Source organism: Aythya ferina (assembly GCF_964211825.1).
Source record: "Aythya ferina genome assembly, chromosome: 4".
NCBI classification, from domain to species: domain Eukaryota; kingdom Metazoa; phylum Chordata; class Aves; order Anseriformes; family Anatidae; genus Aythya; species Aythya ferina.
The window spans coordinates 44,047,501-44,075,359 of record NC_140300.1 but is presented as its reverse complement, the minus strand read 5'-3'; the positions used below and the strand labels follow the sequence as shown (position 1 = coordinate 44,075,359).

Sequence of the window (27,859 nt, the reverse complement as noted above, 5' to 3'; positions counted from 1 at the left end):
AAAATATTTCAACCTCTGTGTCTGAGTCCCTGGCAGTTAAGAAAAAGTCCAGTATATTTCCTACAATTCTGGGTCACCGCAAGAAACAGTGGTAGAGATATGAAGGCTGGCCCCACACTACAGTGAGACTGAAGCAGTGATATCTGAAAATGAGACACATTTTTCATGATTCATTTGTTAGTCTATTATGGATTTAAATCTTTTTAATATGAAACACAATTATCAGATTCTTGTATGCATCTGGTATCAAGTTGTCATGCTTTTTGTGAAACAAAACTCTTTTTTTTGAGGAGAGGGACACTCCATACTTTCCAAAACACTAAGCAGAATAAGGAACAGTTGAGAGAAACAATATAAGTTAAACATATTTATGTTTAATAACATAAATTTTTGCCACTTCTGAATGGGGGGACAATTGGTTTTGTGAGACTCTGCAATGCCAGCAACCCTCAGACAGCTTCCTTCAGGGACTTTTATGAATGGCAAAATCGATCAATTATCTTTTCTGACAGCTGAGTCAATCTGTTGCATCTTGTCTTTCGGCACATGTGGAGACAGAGCTACAAATGGTCCTGCTGTTACAGTGGCCGTGCTGTGGGTGCCAAGGTTGGTTTTGCAGCACCATGGTCAGGCACCCCCCGGAGCAATGACTTGGTGCTTCAGCACCATGGACAGGGCTTGCTCCACACAAAGGCGAGCAATTCAGCCAAAAAGCAGCAACGCACCTCGAGGAAAATGTGTTTAGTTAAGTGAAATAGGTACTGATTGACAAACCTGGCTTACCTGTGAGCCTTGGAGATACTAAACTGTTCGTTGTGTGTGAAGCAATTCAAGCTGTTTGGATTCTAGTATCAGTCTCTGTGTGATAACCAGTAGCATACTTGTTTCACTTTCTCTCTGAATGGTGTTAGGATTTTTAAAGGTAGAATTTTTGTGCTGATATTTTAGTTTGAGCCTCATGCAGCATCTGACTCTGGACCTTTTTCAGAATCAGCATGTAATTTCCATGCATGTTTTGCTAATTCTTCCTCCACAACTCTTAAAGAGACCTACCAAAACTGAAATCTCACCCAAATACATTTCTGAGGTAGTTATTGGAACATACATTCTGAAATCGTACTCTTAGTCTAGGTAGAATTTGTTAAATATTTGGGGAATTTTCAGAGAGTATTACACTAGCATAATCATCCTTCTATAACTTTGTCCCTGTCCCTGTCCCTCCCCCTTTTTTTCTTGCCATTAGTTGGTTATTCTCTGTGTCAAATAGTCTCCTCTATAGAAAAAGTAGTTGAATGATATGAATGCATCTCAATACTATTACTTTTTCTTCCCTGTTTGCATTTCAGATGCATATCGTGATTTCTAGAATTGCTTGCTTGAAAAGAACTAAGAAAAGCAATCTTTTTATTTATTTATTGGTAGTGAGGATAATAGTCATCATCTTCCTCTGCATCAAAGAATGCCATTGTCTGTAATAGACAAATACTCAAAGAAGAGAAAAATAGTAACTCAGAATTAACAATGAGCATTCAAAATGTTCACAGAATCACAGAATTTCTAGGTTGGAAGAGACCTCAAGATCATCGAGTCCAACCTCTGACCTAACGCTAGCAGTCCCCACAAACCATATCCCTAAGCTCTACATCTAAACGTCTTTTAAAGACCTCCAGGGATGGTGACTCCACCACTTCCCTGGGCAGCCTGTTCCAGTGCCTCACAACCCTTTCAGTGAAGAAGTTCTTCCTAACATCTAACCTAAAACTCCCCTGGCTCAACTTAAGCCCATTCCCCCTCGTCCTGTCACCAGGCACGTGGGAGAACAGGCCAACCCCCACCTCGCTACAGCCTCCCTTGAGGTACCCATAGAGAGCGATAAGGTCGCCCCTGAGCCTCCTCTTCTCCAGGCTGAACAAGCCCAGCTCCCTCAGCCGCTCCTCGTAGGACTTGTTCTCCAGGCCCCTCACCAGCTTCGTCGCCCTTCTCTGCACCCGCTCAAGCACCTCGATGTCCTTCTTGTAGCGAGGGGCCCAAAACTGAACACAGTACTCGAGGTGCAGCCTCACCAGAGCTGAGTACAGGGGGACGATTTGTTATATTAATTTGTTATTCTTAATTTGTATCTGATGTTGTTATCCATTCCACTCTTGCTCAGATGCCTTGGACATGCATAGGTTTCTAATTGGAAATAAATTGTGGGTGGTTCATAACCCTTTGAATGATCACAGGAAACCATAGGACACATGTCTGGCTTTAAAATATACTAACAAACAAAATAAAGTGATTTCACACACATCTTGGGTCATAACATGGGTGATATGGGGGAAATAAAGGAGGAGACAATTATTTGATGTATCTTTATGTGGCTTTAAGAACTAGTAGAAAGCAAATAAAGTTAGGAGAAAACAGGTTCAAAATAAACAGAAGGTAACAGGCTCTTCACACAATGTGCTGATAAGTTTTGGAACTCGTGTCTGCAGGTTTTTGTGGATGCTAAAAGTTTATGTGAATTGTTCCTGAAAAAACAGCTGTAACAAAAATCCATTCAGAGACATAAATATGTAAAGAAACATCATATTGTTGGAAGTCTGGATCACTGGGATGTGGGAGGGTGTTGGGGAATGTATCGCTGTATGGTTCTCCCATTTTTGAAATCTTCACAGTTTGTGATTGATCCACATTACAGACAAAAGGCTCACTTTCACAAGGTTTTTGGTCTCACCCAGTACAGACAGACATATGTTTTTTATGTGCCAGACCAGTAACAAATTGCTGCTGCTTTTTCAAATTATGGTTAAGCATGATCACTTTGTGGAAGTTAGATGTTTTTGCCATCTTGGTATATGGTTTCTGGGTTTGTTAAGCTCCCATAAACAATTTGTCAGTCTGTTGGGGAAACGTTTTGTCTATACAACTGTTATCATGCTTTAGCTTGTAGTAATTTTGCAAGTTTATATACGCAGTGTATGATTTTAAGGTAAATGCCTTCATTGATCTGACATTGTTTTATGACTTCAAGTTACAGTGTCTTTTTTATCTAGTCTAAACTGTTTTTCTGTGTGATTACAATAGTACTAAGGTTTAAAGGCAACTTTTAGTTTATAAAAACATTCAAATAGCAAAACTAAACCAAAATATAATGTACTGAGAAGATGAAAATCTTCTGATTTCTGAATGAAAAAGGAATTGCTAGTGGAAGGTAATGAGAGATTGGAAATGATTGTCCTGCTCTTCATTCCAGCTTACCTTTCCTTTTGTTAGTGTTGTTTCTTACATGTCTTCCTTTGGTGTTAATTAGCACCAAATTTGCATTTGCAAAAAGTCTTGAATGTGAAAATCCTCACAGCCATTCTTGAAAAAGACTATCAAAAAGTGAGACCTTCTTCCTTTCTGCTCTTCTCCCCTCCCCACTACTCTCCTTCCTCCTGTGAAGAAAAGGCAGAGAGGGTGTTTTCACTATCTGCTGCCTGCTGCCATGATTCAAGTATATGTGAATTCTCGCTAAATTCTGTTTCTGGAAATCCATAAAATGATTTCGTTTGTCTCTGTTTTTTTGTTTATAATAAATGAACGGTGATGCAGGGATTTCTTGCACTTGACAGATTATGGACAGCATATACAATTGGTTGCTTTTGGCAGCAGGGTTACTTTGTGAGTGACGCAACTACAACGACAACGACATGCCTTCTTCACCTCTGGCAAGCAGCTTGGTTTCTCGTCATGATTCCCAGGGACATGCAACTTCCTTTCTGCCTAAACTTTTGGGAGCCTACATAACATAACCATTCCGTTCAGTTAACCTTCCCAGTAGTATTAAAGTGTAGTAATGTCTCAGATTTTGCAGTGTATGACACATTCAGTTTTGCTGAACAATTGATTAAAACTTATGGAAAAGCACGTGTGTGCTTAATTAGTTTGCAGTTCAGTAGTGCATTGTTTGTATACAAAGAGTTGTTTTGAATTCTCCTACAGCTGGTTATCTTAGCATTTGATTCTCCTGATAGCAGTATGAAGGCACAAAAAAAGGAAACCATGGAGATATTTCCTTCAAATTAAAATTCTTCCAAGATTTTAGGTGACCTGAGGTGTATCCTGTTGTGAATTTAGCCACTGCTAAACATAGTTTTTCTTCATTCTTTATCCTTAAGATTAAGTTATGATCCATTTTTCAACTTTGGACTTTGGGAAGCTTCTGTGCTTTGCATCATTGCTAGTGTTCATATAGACATGCTCAGACATTGTAGTTGTTAGCCACCTCTAGATCAGGTTTTGCCACTTTCTTGTCTCAAAGTATGTGTGAGATCTTAAAAAAAAAAAATCTTAATAATTAACCATAAATACAGTATAATTCAGTACTGTTATTTTAAAGAGTACATGGATATGCCCACAAATACTTACTTAATTTGCACACAACTCTTTTTTTGCTTTTAATCACTCCCTTTTCTGAATTCTCAGTTTCCCATAAATATAAAATTTATTTTAGAACAAACTCTGATAGCATAATGAGATCTGGTATATTTATTGAAATACAGTCTTTTCAAAGAAAGCTTGTAAGTTTAGACAAGTATTTAAAAAGACATATTTAGTTTAAAAAGCTCAGTGGTTTTAGTATGTATATAGTTTATTAAATTTATTTTAGAAAATATTGAGATAAGAGGATTATGGCATTTCATCCCATATACAGTGCATCAGGAAATGCCCCAGGACCCTTCATATGATAAAAATGCTGATCACAGTCTGCTGGTTACACTTGTCACTTAGATAAAGGAGCTGCTGGGAAATAGCTGTCTGCACCCTGAGCTGTGTGTACAAGTCTTAAATGAGGTGGCTGGTGGGCATTTGTCTGTCTTTCTTCAGTAGCGTAAATAAAAAGATATACCTGAGTGAAGAATTCATTTGCATGTCAAAATAACTGCAAGTTTATTGTTCTGGAGTACCCTTGACTGGCTTTTATTGCAATCATGTGCACCAACCTGTGTATCTAGGTAGATGCTGAGTCACTTCATATGAAGTTGTAAGAGAAGAGCCAGTCCAAAAGCTTATCCTGCTCAATATCTTGCCTCTATGAATAGCCAGTAGGAGGAGTCTAGTGAAAGCAGAAAAGAAAAAGGGCATAGAAAGCATCGTCTTTCCCTTCAGATAACTTCCCAGGTCTGGCAACCAGAAGTTTAAAGACTTTATGAACTGGAAAAATAATTGACGCAGTCATGTTTAATGCCCACTGATGGACTGGTGGCCTAATTGTCTTTGTTCTTTTTAACCTATTTGTGTTTGTTCTGCATTGCTCCCTGAGGCAATGAATCTAACAACTTAATTATGTGGGAAGGTATAATTTTCTTTGTTTTGTAACTAGGGTAATTCTGGCTTTTTTTTTTTTTTTTTTTTTTTTTTTTTTAATCTGTCTTATGAAGTCTTGCTTGCAGCTCTTGTCTATACTAGTAAATGATGTAACTTCAGGCTACATTAATGAGAATAGGAAGCATTCTTCAGAACATGCTTTATATTATCATCTTCCTTGATTACTTTCTTCCTACAAATTTGCAAGTGTCGTAATTTTTTGAGATACCTGTATTCAGAATAAGAGATTGGAATTATAAGTACGAGCATAACGACTTGCTGAGAACCTTAGCTAGATGGAACACTAATCGAGAGGTCAGCCCCTCGACAAGGTCACCAGAGACATATGTTGCCCTTAGCGGCTGGAAAAGAAGGCAGCATAGTTATATGAATTTTTCTGATTTCATGTTCTTGATGTCAAAATCATTAAAGTACAGTCACTAACATTAGTAACTATTGCATAGTTTCGATATTGCACATACAAAAAGTGTTTAATCATAGGATTTCTTAGTTCACTAAGAAACCACATGAAAGTCAAGTAGCTGCTTGTGTTGAAGTTCTCAAAAACTGAGTGTAATGAGTGACTAAGATGTGATTTACAATATGATTTTCTTATACTAAGGTATAAGAAAGTAGATCAATTTAGAAATGGAGCAAAAGATTACCTATTTTCTAAGTGCTCACTGTGGCAGAAGACAAAAGTTCTGTCAAGTTCCATCCATATGACTACAGCAAAGCTTTGATATCCAAATTCATAGTTCCCCCCTCTTAACCTGATCTTTCTTGTAGGATTTGGGCATCTGCTGTGAAACCAGTGCATTTGGGGCCAGATTGATAAAGATGGTTATTCTCCTTCACAGAATCACAGAATTGCAGGGGTTTAAAGGGACCTCAAGAGATCATCGGGTCCTTGATAGATTATTTTTTTTTCATGCTTTTAAATCTTTCCCAGAGCAACTCAAGGATCTGTTTAATAGATCAGTGCAGGGAGCTCAAACAGTTCAGCAGATGATTGTGTTTGTAGCTTTCTTTTGGATACTGTTCTTTAATGAATTTGAATTAGATATGGATTAAAGATATGGCATCCTGTAAAGATGAGAGCATTGCAGGATATAATTTTCAAGAAAGCTGTACTCAGTTTTTTGAGAGCAAGGGTGGTAGCAATGAGTGAGAATAGCTTCAGAGGGGGACATGGCTCTTCTCACACACAAAAATGGCAGAGGGAAGAGTAGTGATTTACATTAAATGAGTTTGTTTCCAGATATTTCCCAGCTGATGTAAGTTAATAAAGTTGGGGTGTAATTAAACCCTTGCATCTGGTCTTTATATCTCTGGGAGGAAGAAGTTTTATCAGATGATCAGGAAGGCCCACTGACAATATTACAGATACTGGCTACTTCTGGGAGTTAATTATGTGCTGCTAATACCAGCAGTAACTAAACAAGCAGTTCTCTAAAAATGCAAAGGTGGTTAGATTGCAATAGAGTGTTCAGCACTCAACGTATTTGTGACAATGAGAAGACTAACACTGGAACACTGAATGCATTTCAGATATCTGTATATTAAAATATGCTGATAAAGTGGGCAGGGCACAAAGAAAGATTAAGGCTGGAAGAAATGCCTTAAAATGAAAGATTTGAAGAGCTCAATTTCCTTTGTTTATTAAAAGTTTAATTGCAATCCGTAAGTACTTTTATATACAGAAAATATTGGGAAAGTAGAGACTTTGATATGTCAATGAGAGGCATAAGAAGATTTCTTTTGTAAACACACTAGTAAATTCATAGCCAAACTGAAGCACATATTGTTAAGAAAGAGGATGTCAATTGCCAAAAGAAAAAAGTTCCAAGAAAAAATAGTAGATTGTCCATGTACTCAAGAATCAGATGCCTTTTTGGAAAACAGGTCGGCCAAATACAGCTCGTGTTATAATCAAGTATAAACAGTTGGGCTCAAAATCATGTAATGGAAAGGAATTTAATGACTTGTCATACAAACACAAGACTAGATGAGATGACCTAATAGTCCCTCTGTGCTTAAAGCCCAATGAATATATGAAAAATATCAGTAATGAAAACCAGATATTCATCTTGAAAATAAAATAAATGAAAAAAACAACATACTTGGCAAGGATGCTACAAAATATAATTTAACCATACAGACGATTGCATTCACAGGAATCCAAATACCTGGTTTGATCTGGATTGAAAAAAACTGTAAGAAATCAGAAAGAAAAAACTTTTTTTTTTCCCTTTTCCTCCCCTTTTATCTTTTTTCATTGTCTTTTTTTTTTTTCTTTCTTTCTTTTTCTTTTTATTTTTTATTTTTTCTTCCATGGGTGCTGGACCCATGCCTAGTAGCTCATTGATTTGTCAAAGTCAGTGTCATTATATGAATTCTTATAGGGAGATGTCACGTGTTTTCTTAGTACGGTTTCCATACTGCTTAAGCTCAAAGGCCAGTTTTAGTATCTTGTATCTTGGGCGTCAGCAAGCCCAGAAAACTTTCTGCCGTTCAAAGGTAGCTCTCTTCTTCTGTGGATAACCGTCTTGTGTTTAGTGATAGATACAATCCTGATGATTTGACTGTGATTTTTGTCACTTATGTTTCTGTTGTCTGATTAATGCCGTATTCTATTATGCAAATACAAAATTAACATGAAAAGGTAAAGCTGAAACAATCAGTAAATCTCTAAAGTAGAAGTGTGAGCAGGTTGTGTGGAAGACTGGCTCAGTTTGCTGGGCCGATTCTAAGCTCATCAGTATTGAGAACTAAAACACGCGTAGGAGACGTATGCAATGAGAGATACAAATGTGTGTCGTGAGATAACCAGTGAAAGAAGAGCCACTGATCCTAACTTCTCAATAGAAGAACTAATAGAAAGTTAGTAATAACAGGAACAAAAAAAGGGGGAGTAGAGGGGAGGTGTTAAGTAGAATATATAATAAGATGTCATAAAATAAAATGGACAGAAATCATTGAGCGCGTTTGAAAGTACAAAAACATAAAAATTGGGAAGACAGAGAGTGTGCAACACTAAGTTTGGTACTGTGACAGTGCTGTCATAACTTGTGACTACTGTGAGGAAGGCTAGGATATTTTTCAGGTCTTACTGTGGTAATAAATTCTAAGGAATTAACTTCTAAAATGCATCTGAGAAAGAGAGAACAGTTCATAGTTCTGTGGCATAAGATAAAAAGCTATTTTTGACATGTGAGTAATTCAGTTAATGAAAAAGAGGTGAAATATGAAAAATAATTGGCTAAGAAGTGATTTTTTTTCAATTTAAATATAAATTTAAAAAATATACATTTTCATTAATTTTTAAATCTTCCTAATTGGCCAGTGTAGACTTAGTTTCTGGATCTGACTACTTTTCCGAAGTCATAGGCACTTGCACAGACTTCCTGATTTCTAGTAGTAATGGTTAAGATTGCTGTCTTCACCAAAAGAAGTAACCATGAAGATGAAACTAACGTACCTTGACTACTTGTTTGAAGTAATTAAATGCAATTTATTGCCATATTTTCCACTCTAGTCTTTCATGGATTTTGAATATTAATAAGTCAAAAACTCTGCCTAGTATTATATGGATAGGAGACAGTAAAAATGTCAATGCTTGTTCTAATAAGAGAAGCCTTAGTAACAAAAGGAAGCGTGTATGAACCTGGTATGTCTGTTTATTTGGAGTAACGCTATTTAAAAATGAAATCTTATTAAATAGGAAATAAAAGCTCTTTGTTTGTCTTCTGAAATATGTAACTATAAATAAAGATATCGTAATTCTTTTCTTATAAGCCTTTGATCTGCTTATGTTTGGCCATTAGCAATTTTCCAAAATGAACATATTCCTCTTTTAGACGTGTATGTATAATTGAACATCTGTGAGAGTCCAGGAGAGATTCTGCCCTATTTAGAGGAGCGCCTTTGTTAGGGTGGTTTGATGCTGCAACAAGGCCTCTTCTGAAAACAGAGGCAAGATGTGCCAATGTTCCAGTAAAGTTGACACAAAATAATATTAAGAACCAACAAATATAACCATACACCATAGTTTCTGGACATATTTAACATCAGTAGATGGTAAGAGTCAGTGTGTTTTCTGAGTTGTTTTTCAACAAATCATTCATTTTTGTTCCATCTCAAAGAGAAGAAAAAATATTGGTCCAAAGTCTGAGGCTTACTATGTTTAGCACCTGGTTAAAATGTGAGGTTACTTATTTTAAGCTGCTGCTAGATTTGAGAGCACTTAAAAATTAATGGCAAATGAGTATGTTTTATAAATGGCTTGTAGGTGTCATGCTTGTAACACTGGTTGCTGTAACAGCCACTTCAGATCAAAACCAAGGTGATCACGCCTTTGGAAAAGAGAAAACAAAAACTCCCATAGCCCAGGTTTTCCTCCAGATTGAGCCATTTCTCAAATGAACTCTAACTTGAGAATGATATGCATTAGTCTTTTTTTTCGATACAGTTTGATAGCAGCTATAAGTGACTTTATTTTTGTGTCTTGACTTCTGTAATGTCATCCATTGTTTTTGCTTGTTGGATTTTTTCTCTCTCTGTTTTATTTTCCCCATCTAAATTAGTCTTTAATTGGTGAACAAATGCCTATTTTTGCTCTCCGAAAAGGGGTGCTACAAAGAAAATACAATCTGGAATTTCTGGACATGAAAGCTTTTAGCTTGTCTTTCCTTAGTGGTCTGAGGCAAAGGGAAACCATGTTGAGCAAATTTCTGGTCTCACAGTTACATCTAGTATAGCTTAGTTTGGATTTACTCTTCTCCCTTGCCATTTACCACCAGGGGAGGGAATCCAGTATGTAATCAGGATTCCCTGTTAATTTGGAAATAAGAAATAATTACAAAATTTCAATCAAATATTTTTCTAAATGAAAAGTCAGGAGTATTTGAATATTCCTCATACGTGTTTTATTCTGTAGCTCAGGCATAGTTAACTGTTTACAGTGCAGCATAACACACTACAATCACCTCATCCTTAAAAGCAGTTGTCAGAAAAATATGGGCCTGCCTGGTAGAATGTATTAGCCCAATACATTGTCTCCATTTTATTATGAAGCTGCTGGGGAAGCTGTGATATACAGCACTGTCATTACAGATCTATTGTTAGAAGGGTCCTACAGTCTTCTGTGTGCTGCCATTAATTTATAGCAGTAAACAATATGTAGCCCTCCAACTGCAGCAAAGCAGAATCTTTTAATGAGGTGGATGTTATTACCACAATAAATCAGTGCATTCGTGTAATGTATAATTCAATGTGTGTATTCCCACTGTAACTTCTCTGAGTAAGCTGATAGTGTATCATTGTCAGTGCACAGCTCCATGGTTCTTTTTTTCTCCCTAAGCTTTCTTTCATTTGGGGACTTTTTTTATTTGCTTGCAAATAAATGTGACATGTCTTGATAGTTGTCCTGTTGCAGGCTTCAGAAACCAACTGTAACAATAACAGCTAAAATCAATAGTGTGGATTCTGGCTATATGGATCTCTGCATGATTCCTTTTTTTGTTGTTTTTGTTTTTGAAAAGAGAATGAAATCAATTCTAATTGGGTTTAGCTTTATATTCAAGGAGTGTAATTCTATAACTATTGATTTGGGCTATACTCATTTGGAGAGTAATAAAAATAGGGGCAGATAAAGAGAATGCATAAAATGTTACAGAACCATAGAGCGCAACGATGTTTCTATTTTTAATTCATATAATTTGTCTACCGATGACCTTCTTTCTTCTTTTTTTCCCTCAAGCATAGCCGAGTCTTTAGGGAAAATCAGTACAGATGGAGATTCCAAAATGGTTCTTGCAACAAAAAGACTTCTTGGAGTCAGTTTCATTCTTCCCTGGAATAAATTTGCTAAATCAGATAAAAATCCTTTTATACAGGAACCACTTCTTTCAGAGGGTTATATTTCAAATTAGTGAACTGCAAAAATAGTAATTAACCTAAGATGTTTTCTTCATCCTACTGCAATGTGAAAGCCAGTCTAAGTAAAAAATGTAAGATAAGATCTTAGGTCATTCATAGATCTAATCTATCCTAGAACAGAAACTACTTTGAAGCTTGTATGCCAAATTTCATATAAGCTGCAAAGAAGCAGATATTTAAATAATAATAATCCGAATAGCAGACGTAGTTTTTCACTTGAACTGTGCTTGAATTAATATTGATTATTGATTTATTTTGGTTATTGATTGCAACTTTTCTTCATATACTTTTCTTTTAAAGTTTCTCCTTACCTTGTAGTGTATTCTTAAGTATAGTTATTCTTGCAAGACAGAAGTAAGAAAATAATTTTGCATATTTATTCTTAAGTTATACACGAGTGCTTTTATTTTCTGTTCAGATGGGCATAATTTACATTAATGATATACAAACAGTGTGCTCTCTATGTATACAAAATGGTACTGTGTATGTTTTGCACATATATGTGAAGGTATTGTAGAACTCTCACAGCCTTATACATGTGGAACAGCTAAATTCACTGTTGGGTTTCCCAGTGATGAATGTGAAGTACACTCATTTTTCCAAATCCTTTATGTCAAAGTCTGCTGAGGAAATGCATGGCTATGGATTCCAAAGCATCATATTTCTTGCATTTAAGATTTGCATTTAATAATTCCATGTTCATCTATGTATTTGTTAGTCTTTGTTCAGTACTTACCTATGTTGGTGAAAGTGTGATATACTTTTTAAATCACACATATATTATTTGTTTCTTTTTATATTCCTGTTTTTATGTAGATATTCAGCTATTTTATTTGCCTATTGCAAAATTTCAGGTTTTATTCATTAAATAGAACTTGTCTTGAGATAGTAAATAGAAAGCATACAATCAGCAGTAATATCAAAGTTCTGTGTACGCTGTTAATATTCTTCCACTCTAACACTCTTTACTTTTTCCTCCTAAAATATCCAAAGATGTTTCTGGTTGTTGTCCTTAACATTTGCTTAATAGTGTGTGTGTGTCCCTTCCCTCCCCCCAACACACAGAGAAGCACACAAGTTAACAACTCTGTCCAAGTTATTCCACTGTCAAATGGGTTTTAGTGATTTAGTTGAATCCGTAGTAGAAATAGAAGTTATGCCTTTATGGATGTAAAAGATACTTTTTTGCTGCTAACATAATCTGGCATCTGCATTTGCAAAACACCACATCTAGTATTTTCCATGCATGCTGATAATCCTCGTTACAAAAAAGAGCACGAGGAATATGATGTGCTGTTATCTTTATTTACTTATGTATTTATTTCTATAAACCTTGTAGCCTATTGGAGCTTTGAACCCAAAGAGAGCGGCATTCTTTGCTGAGAGATACGAATCATGGGAAGATGATCAGGTTCCAAAGTTTCACTATGGCACACATTATTCAACTGCAAGTTTTGCACTCACGTGGTTATTAAGAATTGTAAGTACATCTTTTATTTTTTTTCTCCATTAAGTTATAATAAAAGCAAAAAAAAAAAAATAGCTAGGAACTAAACTAAAACTAACTTTTGAACTAAAACCCAATGGCATAGGAGAATACTGAAATTTTTGAATAATTGTAATCAATACCTGATTTTGTTTTTCAGGGATAAATGTATTCCAAAGTTGACCAGAAGGTTTTAATTTTATGGTACATACTTTTCAAATCAGTAAAGTTTTTCCTGCTTAAAAAATAATGTTTAGTATACAATCTTAAACTACTTTAAACATGGTCAACTTTCCTTCCTTACATATTTTCTGATTGGGCCATAGAATCTTAGAATCATTAAGGTTGGATATATTGTACATTTTTGTTCCGTAATGAATGTATTTAATTTTTACCTCCTAATGAGATTAAATTAGTTGTTTTCTGATGCAAATAATTTTTTAAAAAAATATTTTGCATTTTACATGGACATAACTTTTGAGATGCTTTATATTGATAATATATTGGTTAAACAATGCATTTTTCCATAAAATTGAAAGGTGATTTATCTCCTAGAAAGTAATTTCTTTGGGAAAGCATTAGCAGTACATCATTAATTAAAGCTTGTTCAAATGGTACAAGCATACATAAATCCTTGAAGTAATTTATAGCACTTAGCTAATTTCAAGCAATTATCCACTAATATGTGCTTAAGTGTTCTTTAACTTAGAGGGGCTTTTAAACCTCTCAAACATTTTTCTTTTCAAAATAATAAATTACGTATTAAACAATAACAATTATAAAGCTATTGATATTGAATATTATCCTTTGTATTAATAGATTACCTTGAGCAAAATAAAATGCATACGCTACATGCTTCTTTTAAAAAAATCTAAGGTAAAAATATTGAGCTTTTTCATGTTTTTTAAAGCAATTTGTGTCGCAGTTGATTGTAGCTCTAGCCTGTAAATATTTATTTCATTTGTATTTGCTTTATTTTATCTTTACTTTATATGTGTGAGGAGTAGGAATTGGGAATTAAATATATTTTTTGAACAAATAAACATCATTTTGTATTTTTCATTCTTGGATAATAGAATGAACCTTTTGCAATTAATCTTGTGTCTGCCAGAAGAATAGCATCATTAATAACCTAACCAAAAAAGAATAATAAATGTCCTGACATTTCTACAGAAGTACATAGTTATATTTAACTATTTTAAAAAATATTTTAGGAACCCTTTACAACACTGTTCCTAAATCTGCAAGGTGGAAAGTTTGATCATGCAGATAGAACCTTTTCATCTATTTCAAGAGCATGGCGCAACAGTCAGCGTGACACTTCTGATATCAAGGTAAAAACTTTCCTGAAGTCTGTTACATTTTATACTGCATCTCCATTTGTTGTAGCTATGATCGTAGGACCACAACTTATTACAAAATGGAAGGCAAAAGATTGGGAGTGATCCTATCATTTTGGAAAAGATGAAAGAGAAATGACACATAGTTGTTTCCACAGAGATTTTATCTTGAGTAGAGAAACAAAGGGCTACAGAAAGCCAGTGACTGAAGATACTAAGATGAAACATAGAATTTAGCATCATATTGAAGCTATCCTAATAAGGGCACTGGGCCTGGGAACTTGTGAATGAATAAGAAGTAGTTGGGAATAGAAGATAAATTAATCTGGTAATTAGTCATTGTGTGGAAGGAGACCTAGAATTAGGTGGGTCAAGAAGCTAAGACAGGAGCACATGGAAATTCCAAGGGCAGTAGTTTAGATAGGGTAACTATTGAAGTTAAAGAATGAGGTAAACAAATAGATTCTGGGATCTGAGATCTGAGGAATATTTTGAACTGGGGAGGAGAACGAAAAAGAAAAGCATGCTGACAGTGGTGGGAAAGCTTTAGTGACCTCAAATCCCATGAAAAAAGAATGTTTTTTTTTTTTTTTTTTAAAGTTCTGTTTATACAGGATGGAAAGGTATAGCATGAATGAAATCAGGCTGACTAAAGAAAGGCATGCAACTAGCAAGGGACCTAAGTAACATGACATCATTCTATAGCTATAGCAGTGAGGAGACAATTAAAGAAAGGGTTTATCTGCTGCTTAGTGAAATGAGAAAATTGTAAACTGATCGTGCTGAAAAACTAATGTCTTTCTTCCATCTGTTACTCCCCACCAAAAAAAATAATCAACTGTAGCAGTTCCTAGCAGAATTAATACCACAGGTAAAAAGATTCAATGTCTGTATCAAAATGAGAAACAGTAGTTTATAAAATAAAACCACATGAGATATTTTCAAATGGACTGGTCATTATGAGCTTCTCTATCTTGTACATACAACGCCAGCAGGCAAAAGTTCAGATGTAAATATGGTTTCTCTGAGAAATGGAGAAGAAAAAAGGTAGCAGTGGTGGATAAATGAAGTATTCAGTTTTTAAAAAAGAAAAAACAGAAAGTCAAGAAATTATGAAGTGAGTTTAAGTGAGGTCAGTGAAAAATATTTAATCAAATAATCTGGCTGTGTTTAGTACCAGGAAGATAACAAGGAGATGAGCAAATGAAGCACATACCTATCAAGAAGAAATTATGTCAAAGCAATCACAACTCCTCATGAGAAAGCTAACAAATATCACAAGCAGAGAAGCAGCAGCAGATAATCTTAGTCTTATCTGAAATACTACATCCATAGTTGGGGCCTAGTTGGAGAGAATCCAGACTAGAACAATGATGACAAAGTAAGGTCTTGAAAATAAAGTGCAATGAAAGATTGACTAGCTATGCTTGTTTTTCTTATTAAGAAGAGAAGATTGGGGAGGTACTTAAGAGTCTTCTACAACATAGTGACTGTGGCAAGAAAGAAGGGAAAAATTTCTGCTGCCCATGCAGAATAGAATAGAATAGAATAGCTCAGTTGGAAGGGGCTTTCAAAGTCTTCATCTTGTCCAACTGCCCGACCACTTCAGGGCTAACCAAAAGTTAAAGCGTATTATTGAGGGTGTTATCCAAATGCTGTCTGAACTCTTGACAGGCATGGGGTGTCAACCACCTTTCTAGAAAGCCCATTCCAGTGTTTGACCATGTTCACAGTGAATAAATTTTTTCCTAATGTCCAGTCTGAACCTCCCTTAGTGCAACTTTGTGCCATTCCCATGCTTCCTGTCATCAGTTACTAGGGAGAAGAGACCAGCACCTCCCTCTCCGCTTCCACTCCTCAGGAAGGGAACTTAGTTCAAAATGGACTTATATATCCAGGAGATTTAGATGAGATGTAAAAGCATCCTTTCTAACAGAACTAATAGATAGATGAATGCTTCCCTGGCAATTAGGGAGAGCTTTTCAGAAATGCTTAGGTACCTTTGGAAAATTATGTATGTGCAAGTTTGTACAGCCTTAAGAGTCATCTGTACTGTTACAGATGGCCCCTTGAAGTCTCTTTTAGCTTTCTGAGTTTGGGAATTGCCAATAATTACATTATACTACTGTGAAAACTATGAGTGAAAATTTACGTTGACTAGAGGAGTCTGTTCATGAGACTGGATGAGCAGCCAGGAAGTGGGATGCAATAAGATTTCCATAGGACAAGTTGAATGAGTTAGAAAAGAAAAAGTCTGAAGATGCATGGAATCATCTGTGTTGGAAATATGTGTACTGCCAATACTTCACTACAGCTGTGAAAAACAATTTTCCTGATACTCATTGTTCAGATCCACCTGGCAAGTGTTTGTGAAATGCATGGCTGAAGTGTCCCATATAGCTTTGCAAGTTTTCTACATGCAGAATTGCAATGTATTAGCTTACTACTGCTGTATGTTTTGCACTGCTGTTTTCTTTTGTCAAGAATATGTGCAATCAGAGCAGTAACTTCCATAGGAGAAGATCTGTAGCCTGTTACAATGTTTGTTCAGTAAAAAGTCTTTCTTTGATTGTCTTGCGGTGTGTGTATACATGAACCCATGCATATACTTGGGAATAAGGCAGGAGGGAGACAGGGAGGGAGTTAAATGAACATGAATCCCTTTGTTTTTGGTCTCTGGTAGAAGAAGTGAAAGGTTTCACATGTTTGTTTACTTTTTCTTTAGAGTTCCTTTCCCACTTACTTTACAGCCAACATATATTATGAAACATGACTTCGATAAGTTTTAGACTTACTCCCTGTAATCCTGGAGTATCATTCTCTGTAATCATCTTATGGCAGTACTTTCTCATGGTCTGTCCTGAAAGGTCTGAGAGTACAGCATTTGTTGCCATCTTAGTGTACAATATTGTAGTGAAGCAAATGCTGTTTTCTGATTCAAGGTTGAGCTCTGAAATGATTTCCTTATAATTCTTGACAAGAAAGTTTCTTTCTGCAGCAGTAGAGTCAAAAGGATGGTCTCTCTAAAACTAAACGAAGGGAAAGGAAGCCTGCAGCGACTGCTGTCATCAGTAGAATTCCTAACATTTCTACGTTGTACATGAATAAAGAAATTGTGTATAGAAAAGCTGTTTAGCTGTGTATAAAAAAACTGGCAAGAACTAGTGTGGCCTACTGAAAGTACTTGCAATCTGCAAGCATTAATATGTTAATGATTATTCGAAAGTCTTTGAAATCTAGTTTTTTCATTCTTTTCCCATTCTTTTCTAAAATCAGCTTTTTCTCCTACTGTCTAACTTTGGTCCAAGATTTTGTCCAAAAGAATGTACAATTTTCCTTTCAGCGCTGTGTGTGGAAGAATGTATTCTGTGAGCACAGCTCATGCCTGTCTGTGAAGACTATGTAATTGTATGCAAAATTAAGATTTTATCTCATGTTATTTTTAACAAAATGAGGCACTTGAGGGAGTCTTTACTTCTTTCATATTTTTTTTAAATGAAAGATATTTGCTTGATCTCTTATTTGAGACATCATGTATTACGATACAATCATTAAATGTTTTTATAACTATATCTTCTCTATATCACTTATAGTCCAATATTAACCGAATGTAATTGGCATATTGGAAAAAAGGTTTAGAAAACGACTAAATAATTTTATTTTTCTTTTACCATAAGCTCTCTAGGTTTCTTTTGATACTTCTACAACTGATGAAAGCCTAGCAGTTTAATGCATTGATTTGTAGAAATGCAAAGGTTTTGTGAAGCCACATTTAAGACCTTGAAATTGGCAGGCCAAAGTACATGCTATTGTACGGGGGATGGGTGGGGGAGTGGCAAAAAGGAAAAACACGGGTTTGTTCCTGTTTCAGCTGAAAAAATCTTGAATATTTAGAACCACTGAGCTGATACCTTAAAAAAATTATTTCTCCTTCCTTCTTGTATGATGAGAATGAATGTAAATTCCTGATGCTTTCTGTTTTAAGATTATTGTTAATCCTAGTTGGAGGCATCGTATACTACAAGGAGGACTAACATGAGCTATCTTTGGAAGCAGCTCTTGTTTGGTATCACACTTCCACAGAAAAAGCCAGAGCACATGTGTGGTCACATCCAATCTTTGTCAATACCCTGTGAAAGCCTTGGATTGACGATCAAAGCAAGAAACTAATGCTGCACTATAGTATAACCTTTCACTGAACCATTCAAATTTTGATTTCAAGAGGTGATATGTTGCATAAAATTTAATTTCCTACTATTCATTTATTTAAGCAATTCAAATTAAAAGTTCTTTGGAAGTTTTCTAGTGTCTCACTACTACTCTGTCATTGTTAATTACTAATTAGCTTAGCACTGATGCCTTTACAATATTAATCATGTATTAACTTAAAAGTTAAATCATAAATTTAACTTAAATCTTCTGCACTGAAGAATATTAAATGTATTTTAATTCTGTGAAAGTATCATTTAGTACCTTTTAAGTAATGGACAGGCATCCTTAATTCATTTAGTTTCTTCTTGATTTATGTTGTTATTGTAAACAATCCTGGTTAGTTTTGTTAATGTTGTATAAAACACAAAAACAGATAGCCTGGCAGTGCTTGATTGCAAACCAGTTTAGTATGGGGCTTGTATTAAGTTCCAGAATACTGAAATTAAGCCTGTCTGCCTGTTTTTCTGTTACTGTTTTTCTTTGTTTAATGTGTAGATTTGTACATATTTGTTCAGAAGTAGTTGTTACTTCTGGTTTGGTAGCTAACCCATAGCGTTAAATTGATTTGTCATTATAATTACTACAATATACTTGCTATCTTTGTTGCTCTTTGCATGTATTTTCTCTTTTCTAAGCGTAGTATTTGCCATTTTCTTTCCATGCAATACATAGATTTTGTCAAGATAGGTTGAAATTCTCATCCTGTCCACCAAACTGCTTGTTGCCTTCGTAGTGTCATCTGGAATTTTATTACTGCACCTTCTATGCCAGATCATTAATGGGATTATTGACTGGTATTAGAAGCAGGACAGACCCCATTACCATGTCTTCCCAGTTTGACAGTGAGCTATTGATAACTGCTCTTGGAATATGGATTTTCAGCCCTGGTACTCCCACATTATTGTAACCTAATCTCAACTCAGTTTCTCTACTTTGCTTATAAGAAAGTCATAGGAGATTGAGACAGTCTCAGAGGTTTTTCTCCAAAGTGAAGCAACGTCATGTTGGCAACTCATATTTATTGAAACAGGCTGCCAAACATATGCATGCCTAAGACACCCTGTAACCTGATAAGCTTTTTACATATGCTTTGCATTGTTTTATACTTCCCCATCTAATAGATGGGCTTTCAGAAGTTACGAGGAGTAAAGTTGCTGCCAAACTGGCAACATTACTTTAGCATAAGATAGATTTCATGTCATATTAGTAGCAAGGTAAATGATGTCCAAGAGCAATTACTAGCAAAATTCAGAAGTAGATACATAGTGATTCAGATTTTTCACAGTAAACTGTATGCCTGGTGTAGCAAAACCTTTAACTTATGATGTAGACCTTTGGTTTTCGTGAAAGATTTGCTTTCCTGTAAAATTGTGCCAAGATGCATAACAGGAAAATACTTCTCTAATAAAAAAGTAAAAAAAAAAAAATATCTGTCAAATCTGTGCATGGTAGTCTGTGGATATAGCAGTAGTTAAAAATGTAGACATATGGGTTTATGGATCAGAAAGTTCCATCTGATAACTGTGGTCTACTTCTTTTATACCCAGCCATAATTGTACTGAAAACAAAACAAATACTTTGAATATCTGCTTCAATCTTTTTCTGGAGCTGTTGAAATAACCTTCAAGTAAGGTATGGATAAATTTGCTGAAGTCCAGAGCAGAATGACCAGAGGTCAAGAAAATGGGACAGTGATATAAAGATAAAGGTTTTAGGTTGATTACTCTGGAGAAAAGAGGAATGAGGGTAGAAGTGTAAAGTGCTTTGCAGTGCCAGGTCTGATGCTTTTATCCTGGTGGGGATTTTGGCTGGTGGGTGCAGTGGCACTTTGTTTCTGCTGAACACTTCTTGTTCCAGTGGGCTGCCCTGCCAGACATGGTGGTGGATCGTGGGCAGTGGGCTTAGTGCAGGAGGGGAAAGATGGTCAGACAGTGCTGCTGGGGATGGATCTTTTTGTCCATCAGGTAAAAGCCGTTCTTGCACATTGACACATGTAAAAAAGGGCAACTGCAATTTATATTCAATCTGAGTAGGACAGGAAGTGGGCTCCAGCTGCAGTAAAAGCAGACCAGATGTTAGGAAGACCTTCTAGTGGTTGGGATAGATGAAGACTAGAAATTCATAGAAAACCCAAGACTAAGGATTTTAAGAACAAGTCAGAGAAACATCTTTCAATAATACCTAATTTTATCTACCTAAGATGGACAAAGTGACCTCTCAAGGTTTCATCTAGACCTTGTTATGATTCAGTATAGTCCGTTTTTTCTCCTCAGTAATTTAAAGAAATTAGAGGAAAGGAATACAGTAATACATACAACTTTTTTTTTTTTTTTTTTCCTCTTTCTTGGTCAAATTAATCTGAACTACATGTTTTTCATAGTATATAAGTATGGTCATCAAATACCATTGCATATTTTTTTCTATATAGCATCAGTAACAAGTAAAATAATTTTATCTACATATAATTCATATATTGACTAACAGGCTCTAAAGTGTAGTGAAGATGCTCTTTTTATGCAATAAATGGTTGAATTCATCTACTTCTTGATTGATAATGAATAAAGTACTAATTGAAATTGTTATATATATCATTAAATACTGAATGAACACCTGGATTTGTATAATTCTTTTGGGTAAATTGTAAGTTGCTGAACATTTTAATAATTTTTTTTATACTAGGAAATATTTAAAATATTTTTTGGAACCTTAACGGGTGTTGAAAAAAATAATTTCTTCGTTATCATTCATTCAATTTAGAAATTGAATTGAAACTTGCTGAATTATTTTCTTTAAAAATGAGAGTATTTCAGGCAATGACAAGGGAATTTTTTAGTTAAACAAGCAATAACACACATAAAGCAGATGGAGGAAGACCTACAGGTACACAGAAACTGTATTTTCCTGCTACCATGAAAATGATTATATTGAAATGTGATGAAAAAATGAAATTTTGAATATACTGTAGTATGTTGGTATGCATTTTTGAATGCTGTTTAAGTACTCTAACAGAGGAAATAGTGTGTGGCAGTATGAATAAGAACCTAGACTTCTAATATGCATTTTTATTATTCTGTTTGACAGGTTATATATAGGCTTAATATTGCTTAATATGATTGTCAAATAATTTAGTTTGAAAATCTGATATCTTATAAATGTTTTAATATGGTTAGGGAATCTATCTCACTGATTCTAGACACCTTTGCAGATCATATAACTCTGCTTCTAAGCACATCAGTCTATTACTTTCCAAACAAAAATAAAAGAATGAAATAATATTTCATTACATTTAAGAGACAAAGTATCTTGCATAGATTTAGTATGCTTGGTGGCAAACATGATAATAAATTACCAGTGTTAAACTGATATTACTTGTTTATAAAGAAATACCTTTTTAGTGAAGTTTCCTTAGAAATTGTGTTTTCTATGAAATTTTTAAGACAGTGTTTTAATTACATGCATAATTTTATGATTGGTTTAATACAAATTCTGATATAGCAGATTTTATCTTCAAAGTTTTTTTTTTTTTTAAACAAAACAAAGCAACAACAACAACAACAACAAAAAACACACTGCAAATGCTGTGTGATAGATTCATGTAGTATTCCTCATGAGCCCTTTCATCAAGTTTAATGAACTCAAAAGCATGGCAGAAGGAGTAAAGTATTGCCCATCATAAATATTACTTTCTCTACCCCTTAGAACTGGTGAATTCTAACAGAGGAATTTCTGAAACTAATTTTAAACATTTGCATGAAAGCGAGAACTTCAACAAATAATATAGTTGTTTTAATTTTTCCATGAAATCACATAAACAAAAGATATGTGGGACAATTTTGCAGTTTGTATACATGTGCTGAGTACATAAAATGTTGGAAGGGATACAGTAGAATTAGAAAAAATACAAAACCCAAAATGGCTAGGCAAAAAGGAAGACCACCAGAGGGAATTAATCTAAATTTACTTTTGATTGCAAAAAGAGACCAGTGAGGAAAAATGTGATGTAGATCTATAATATCTGGAAGGACGTTTAGAAGACTGAATAAGGAACTACTATTTATTGGTTTTCTCAATCATCCATTGGAACTATTAGGAAGTGGTTCTAAAATAGCCAAATTCCTTTGCAGATGGAATTGCAGTGTGGAAACCATACTTAAGGATTTTAAAAATCAGAAGCATGGATTAGTTCATAACCAATTTAATAGTAAGAAGCTGACAGAATCTATGCATGAAAAGATTGTATTTGTCCTGTGTTAGTCTTCCAGTCCTTGTCACAGTCCTTGTTCTAGGTGACTATACCATACTCAGTGGTCCTTCAGTCTGGCCTCTCATGACTGGTCTTACGTTTTCACACTGTATTTGTGGGAAACCACAAGCAAATACCTACCACTCTACCCCTTCTTCCCCTTCCCCTCTTTCCCCTTCCCCCCCCCCAAGGGCAAAAAAGTATATTCGTTGATCTTTTAAATTCTTTCAGGTGTCCAAAAAGTTCCATTATTAATGGAGTTACGCAAGTGAGTCAGCAACTTTTGTTTTAGTGTCAATCTATGTATGCAAGGTGAATGTTTCAATAAAAAAGTTAGTTTCATTATTACTTGTATTTAGGAGTTTGAGGGTTTGGTTTATTTTTCAATATAGGAAAAGACCCCACAAATAGAATTGAGAAGGACTGTTAAGGACTGTGATTGTCAAAGACGTGAAGAATATTTGTAAAGTAGATAAAAATGTAAATATTTTATTATCAGGCTTATTACAGGTTGAGGAAAAACTATTGGCCTTTAACTGATGTAGTCATTTACATCTACGTACAGACACTGAAAATTGGAATTAAATACTACTAAGTTAGACTGGCACAGTACCTCTGTTCACACTCTCTTTTCCCAAGCATGTGGTCAAGATAACAAAATCAGATAACAGAGGAAGTCCTTTTGTTAAAATGTGTCATTATGAAAAGTGAAAAGCTTTGCAAAAACTCACTTTTATAGGAATGAACAATGCTTTATGGAAAGCTTCTAATAGTCAAACTAACAGAAGGTACTGATGATTTTTAAGTTTCCAGGCTGCATATTGTTTCTGTGTAATCTAATGAAAACAACGTGTGTTCTAAAAAGCCAAATGTTTTCTGATCTTGAAAGGAACTAGTGAATAGCTGTACATATATATATATTAAAAATATAAAAACATCAATAACATATGTAATGAGCTTATGTTTTAAGTATTCAGAATCATGGTATGGTTTCATATTTGTGGTGCAAGCTGGTATCGAATTAATCATCCAGTGTCTTCTTTTCTTTGTTAGTTTCTGTCTGCGATGATAAAAGCTACAGAAACTTCAGTGTTAGAGAACTTTCTTTCTTATAAGGATTTATCCATGACACATTTTTGTTCTTTCATTTATCCTATTAAATAGTTTCAAATCTCTTTTTATCAAGTACTTGTCAAGCGTTTGGTACAGAAGCATGTTTTACCCTGCCTAGTTAATTAAGGTGACTGTAAACAAAAAGATGTACGATTCAAAGCCAAGCAGTGTTTCACACAAGGATGGAGGTGATAATAGCTTAATTCTTGCGTGATCTTTCCTGTCTTTGCCCTGGCTACTTTGGATTGACCTTGTCCACAATCTGATGACCTCCCTATTGCACTCAGCCATTTGGAAAGTTGCTCATGCCATCGCTGGCCCTGAGGGTCTATCTGGGAGACTACTGATCCATTGACCCATGTCAAGACTGGGTTTCTGATCTACTGAGCTTCTGAGGGAGCTACATACTATACCCACTGTAGACAAAGCCAGTGGGGTAGTGTGATTTTTTCTACTTCTTAAGTAGCATGCAGTTTGTGCTTGCTATATGGCAGACCAATTTTACACCAGTTGTTTGCTATGAAATACAGTTCCTGAAGCAATTACATGTATTGATCCTTTCTTCACAGTAGAAGTAAATTCCCTAATTTAGTGGGTCAGTTTTTCTAAATCCATCAAATTGCCAAGTTTGTTGGGTGTATTTAAGTCTCAACATCAAGTTCCCCTCAAAATTTGCCTTTAAAATATAATAAGGGCGGTTACATATATGCTGTGTCATAATAGGCTTTCTCCACTGTTGTTACACCAGGATTTTGTAGACATTTATAAAAGTCTGTAAATAGGGTTCTAAAGCCATTAATGTAGGTATGTTTATGTATATCCTTGTGCATATTTTACAAAATGAACAGCAATTTTTGAAGTTGCATATCTGACTGCAAAACAGAGAAACATTCCACTTATTCAGGAGAAAATCCTTGTTCTTTTGAACTTTTTTCTTTGTTTTGTTTTCGTGTGTATGGAATTATGCATGATTCTTCCCTGTAATTATAGACTGGACACATACTAGTGATAACTGCCTTTTAATGGAAGAAGGGGATTGCCTCGATTCAGCTTTGACTGTTGTTTTGTGTTTTGTTTTTTTTTTCCCCTCAGTATATGGTGTAACTTCAGATAATTTAGACTTGACAGAAAATTTATTTCTAGGCATTGGATAAACTGTAATAGCTACTTTCACCCAAACTTCAGGCTGCTGTTTGTGCATTAGCACTTCAAAGTTTGGATTGTGTTAAAATGTAAATGTTTTCCCAACTTCTTAACATCTTCAGTTGCCTATTACTTTCCACTAAGGATTGTTTGTATCATGTGATGTTCATTACTTTAGTTTTATAAATTTCTCTCTTGATAATATGCTACCAAAAGCAATGTTCTGACTTTTTGGCTTTATAACATATAGTGTCTTAGGGTTGTGGTATTTTTGTTTCATTTTGTTTTGTTTTTGTTATGTTATAAGCACTGTAAAGATTTATCATACATAAAGGCTTGTATTTTAGAAAATATGAAAGAATGGATTTCTCCCTTCTGTGTGTGTGTGGAGGAGAAGGAGGTCTATTCTGTCTCTGCCTAATGCCATTCTAATAATTATTTTTTACCATGACAAAGTGCGTTCTATGACAGAATTTATAGCATGGCATTGTTTTTCATTTATATACAGGAATTGATTCCTGAATTCTATTACCTCCCAGAGATATTCGTCAACAGCAACAATTACAATCTAGGAGTGATGGATGATGGAACAGTTGTGTCTGATGTTGAACTTCCACCATGGGCCAAAACCCCAGAAGAATTTGTTCGCATAAACAGACTGGTAAGATGTCTCTCTTCTATTGTCTGTCAAGAAACATTTGTCTTGCAAGCTTTTTCTGAAGTAGTTTGGATCTTTGTAAAATACAGCTATTTATAATTTACACAGGGCTATAGCTGAAATAATCAGAAGGAATGGTAGATTTATAAGTTTATAGAAGGAAAAAGGCATATAGTATTGCTTGTTCTTTAGAATTGCTCAAAAAAGTTTGAATGTGGTCTAAACATGCAGGAGATCTTATCTTGTTATTTTTATTTCAGCTCTTGTAGTTCTGAAGTGCTAATAATATCATCACTTTACAAAAGAAAAAGCTTGGTAATCATAGACATTTTTCACTCCAGTTATTTAAATGTAATTTCAGCGTTGTTTTTTATTATTATTATTTTTTATTTAAGTATCCACTTAACTCCAAAGTTCAGTACATGCCTCAGGAGAGAAGGCTGCATTTTAAATCTCTGCCATCTCTTCTCTTTCTTCCATTAAAGTTACATTTTTCAGAACAGTTTTTACAAGGAAATCAAACTGAATTTTCCTTTTACCTGCTTCATTCCCCAAACATGTGTTACTATTCTCTTCCCTGTTTTGGAAAATCCTGGTGTTAGCATTTCCTGTCTTCACTGTGTCCTCTGAGCAGTGTAATGATTTACAGAATAGATATTACAGTGTCATTGTTGGCATCTCAGCACATTCTCAAAGCTATTACATTAGACTCTTCACAACATGGGAGGATTCTGCATCAGTGGCACTCTAGAAATAAATCGGAGAGCCTTTTTAAAATGAATCTTGAAAAATGAAGCTGCAGTTTTCATGTAGTAGTCAGCTACTTCTTTACAGCTAACTAGGAAATACTGAACTAAGGCATGAAATCTCTCAGAAACTTCACAGAAACCAGACTTAGACATGATAATTCCCTGATATCCTTAAGCTAGAATATGGGAGTTGAAAAAGTCATACTGTTGGCAGAAAATTGCAGCTCATATTCACAAAAATGCAGAGTAGTCAGTTCTGAACAAAGCTGTGATTTATAAATTAACAGTATGCTTTAAAGTGCACTTTTACTGGTGATATGATAACTATCTTCAGCGATGTTGTTTGGCCTATTATTTTGCAGACTACTGATTGTGAAGATCTTAACATTTGCAGCAGTTGTAGGGTGCATCATAATGATCACAAATTGTGTTAGGTGAATTCAGCATTTGGCTTCATGTAGAAGCATGTTCAAGATGTATTTAAATGGCGTATAAAATGCATTAACATTTAGCAGGACTACTTGGCAAACTATATTAAAACACTACTTCTGATTTTACAGTTGTTCTGATAGATCAAGTTTGGCATGTGTTCGCGATTCAGGATAGTCTGAGAAATGAAAAACTTTGTTTTTAATCAGACTTGTCAAAGGCAGCCTTGGACCCTGATCTCTCACCACTGTGTTTTTTTAGCTGTTGCAGAAAATATAGTTCTTACCCAATTAATTACAGTTCTAACTTATGCTACTATGAATGCAAGCTATTCTCCAGCTTGTGCTTCCTCCTCTTGTAAAATTTTAGTTCTTAATTTTCTTTTCCTGATTTTTAACCATGGTGCCAGGTTTTTCTTGCCCTCACCTGTCTGTACTTTCTGACCTACCTGTCCCTCATTCTTCCGTCATTTTCCAAAATGTCTGCTTCTAGTGTCAGCCTTTCTTGCAGCTCTTTGGTATCTCTCACATGGGTTATGTTCTCCAGATTAAGCGCTTCTTCAGCAGGAATCAGCTGAGTTTCGATAACTACTGTTAAACTCTTGGGCACAAAATGTAAAATCCCTTTAAAATCTTATCTTAGAGAGTAATAAACTAATTCCATAATCCAAATGTATATATATGTTTCTTTTTATGGACAATCTACAATAAGCACATCTTTATTTTGTCAAATTCTGAAAGAAGCAGTTCAGAAAATATTATGAGGGAAGTGCTGTTATGTATCCACTCTTTCATTTAAAGAAAAAGTAATTTGGGGATTTGAAAAGAGCAGTACATTATCCATTGTATATTTGAATGATGAAGATTAAAACTACTTTAAATTATCATTTGATAATTTTCCTCAACATTACTTATGAAATTGGAAGATCCTATTTATTATCTAAATATAATTAATGGTTCCTTCTCATTTAGGTTATTTTTCAAGTAATTGTTCATCAGTGATGTGACTTTTGAAACTATTTTAATCAAAAAGACTTTGCTAGTAATCTGCTCAAGGTCATAACTTGTGCTGTGAAAGTAGAAGTTGTAGCACTTGTCAAGTAGAGTACTTGAAGAACATACAGAAGTTACCATAAATTAAGGTTTTCAGAAACAATTTTTGCAATAAAATGTTATTTTTAAGCATTGCATAATTGAACAAAGTAGAACTTTT

At 34.9% G+C, this 27,859-nt stretch overlaps 1 protein-coding gene across 3 annotated transcripts in view; it reads left to right on the top strand.

Moving 5' to 3' along the window:
• LRBA (LPS responsive beige-like anchor protein) overlaps positions 1-27,859 on the top strand; it is a 390,502-nt gene that overhangs the window by 267,188 nt on the left and 95,455 nt on the right. For all 3 annotated transcript variants that reach the window (XM_084516786.1, XM_084516785.1, XM_084516787.1), the window contains exons 45-47: positions 12,614-12,754; positions 13,975-14,094; positions 25,320-25,472. In XM_084516786.1, the coding sequence (XP_084372912.1) occupies positions 12,614-12,754; positions 13,975-14,094; positions 25,320-25,472 (414 nt within the window). The remainder of the gene's footprint in view (positions 1-12,613; positions 12,755-13,974; positions 14,095-25,319; positions 25,473-27,859) is intronic.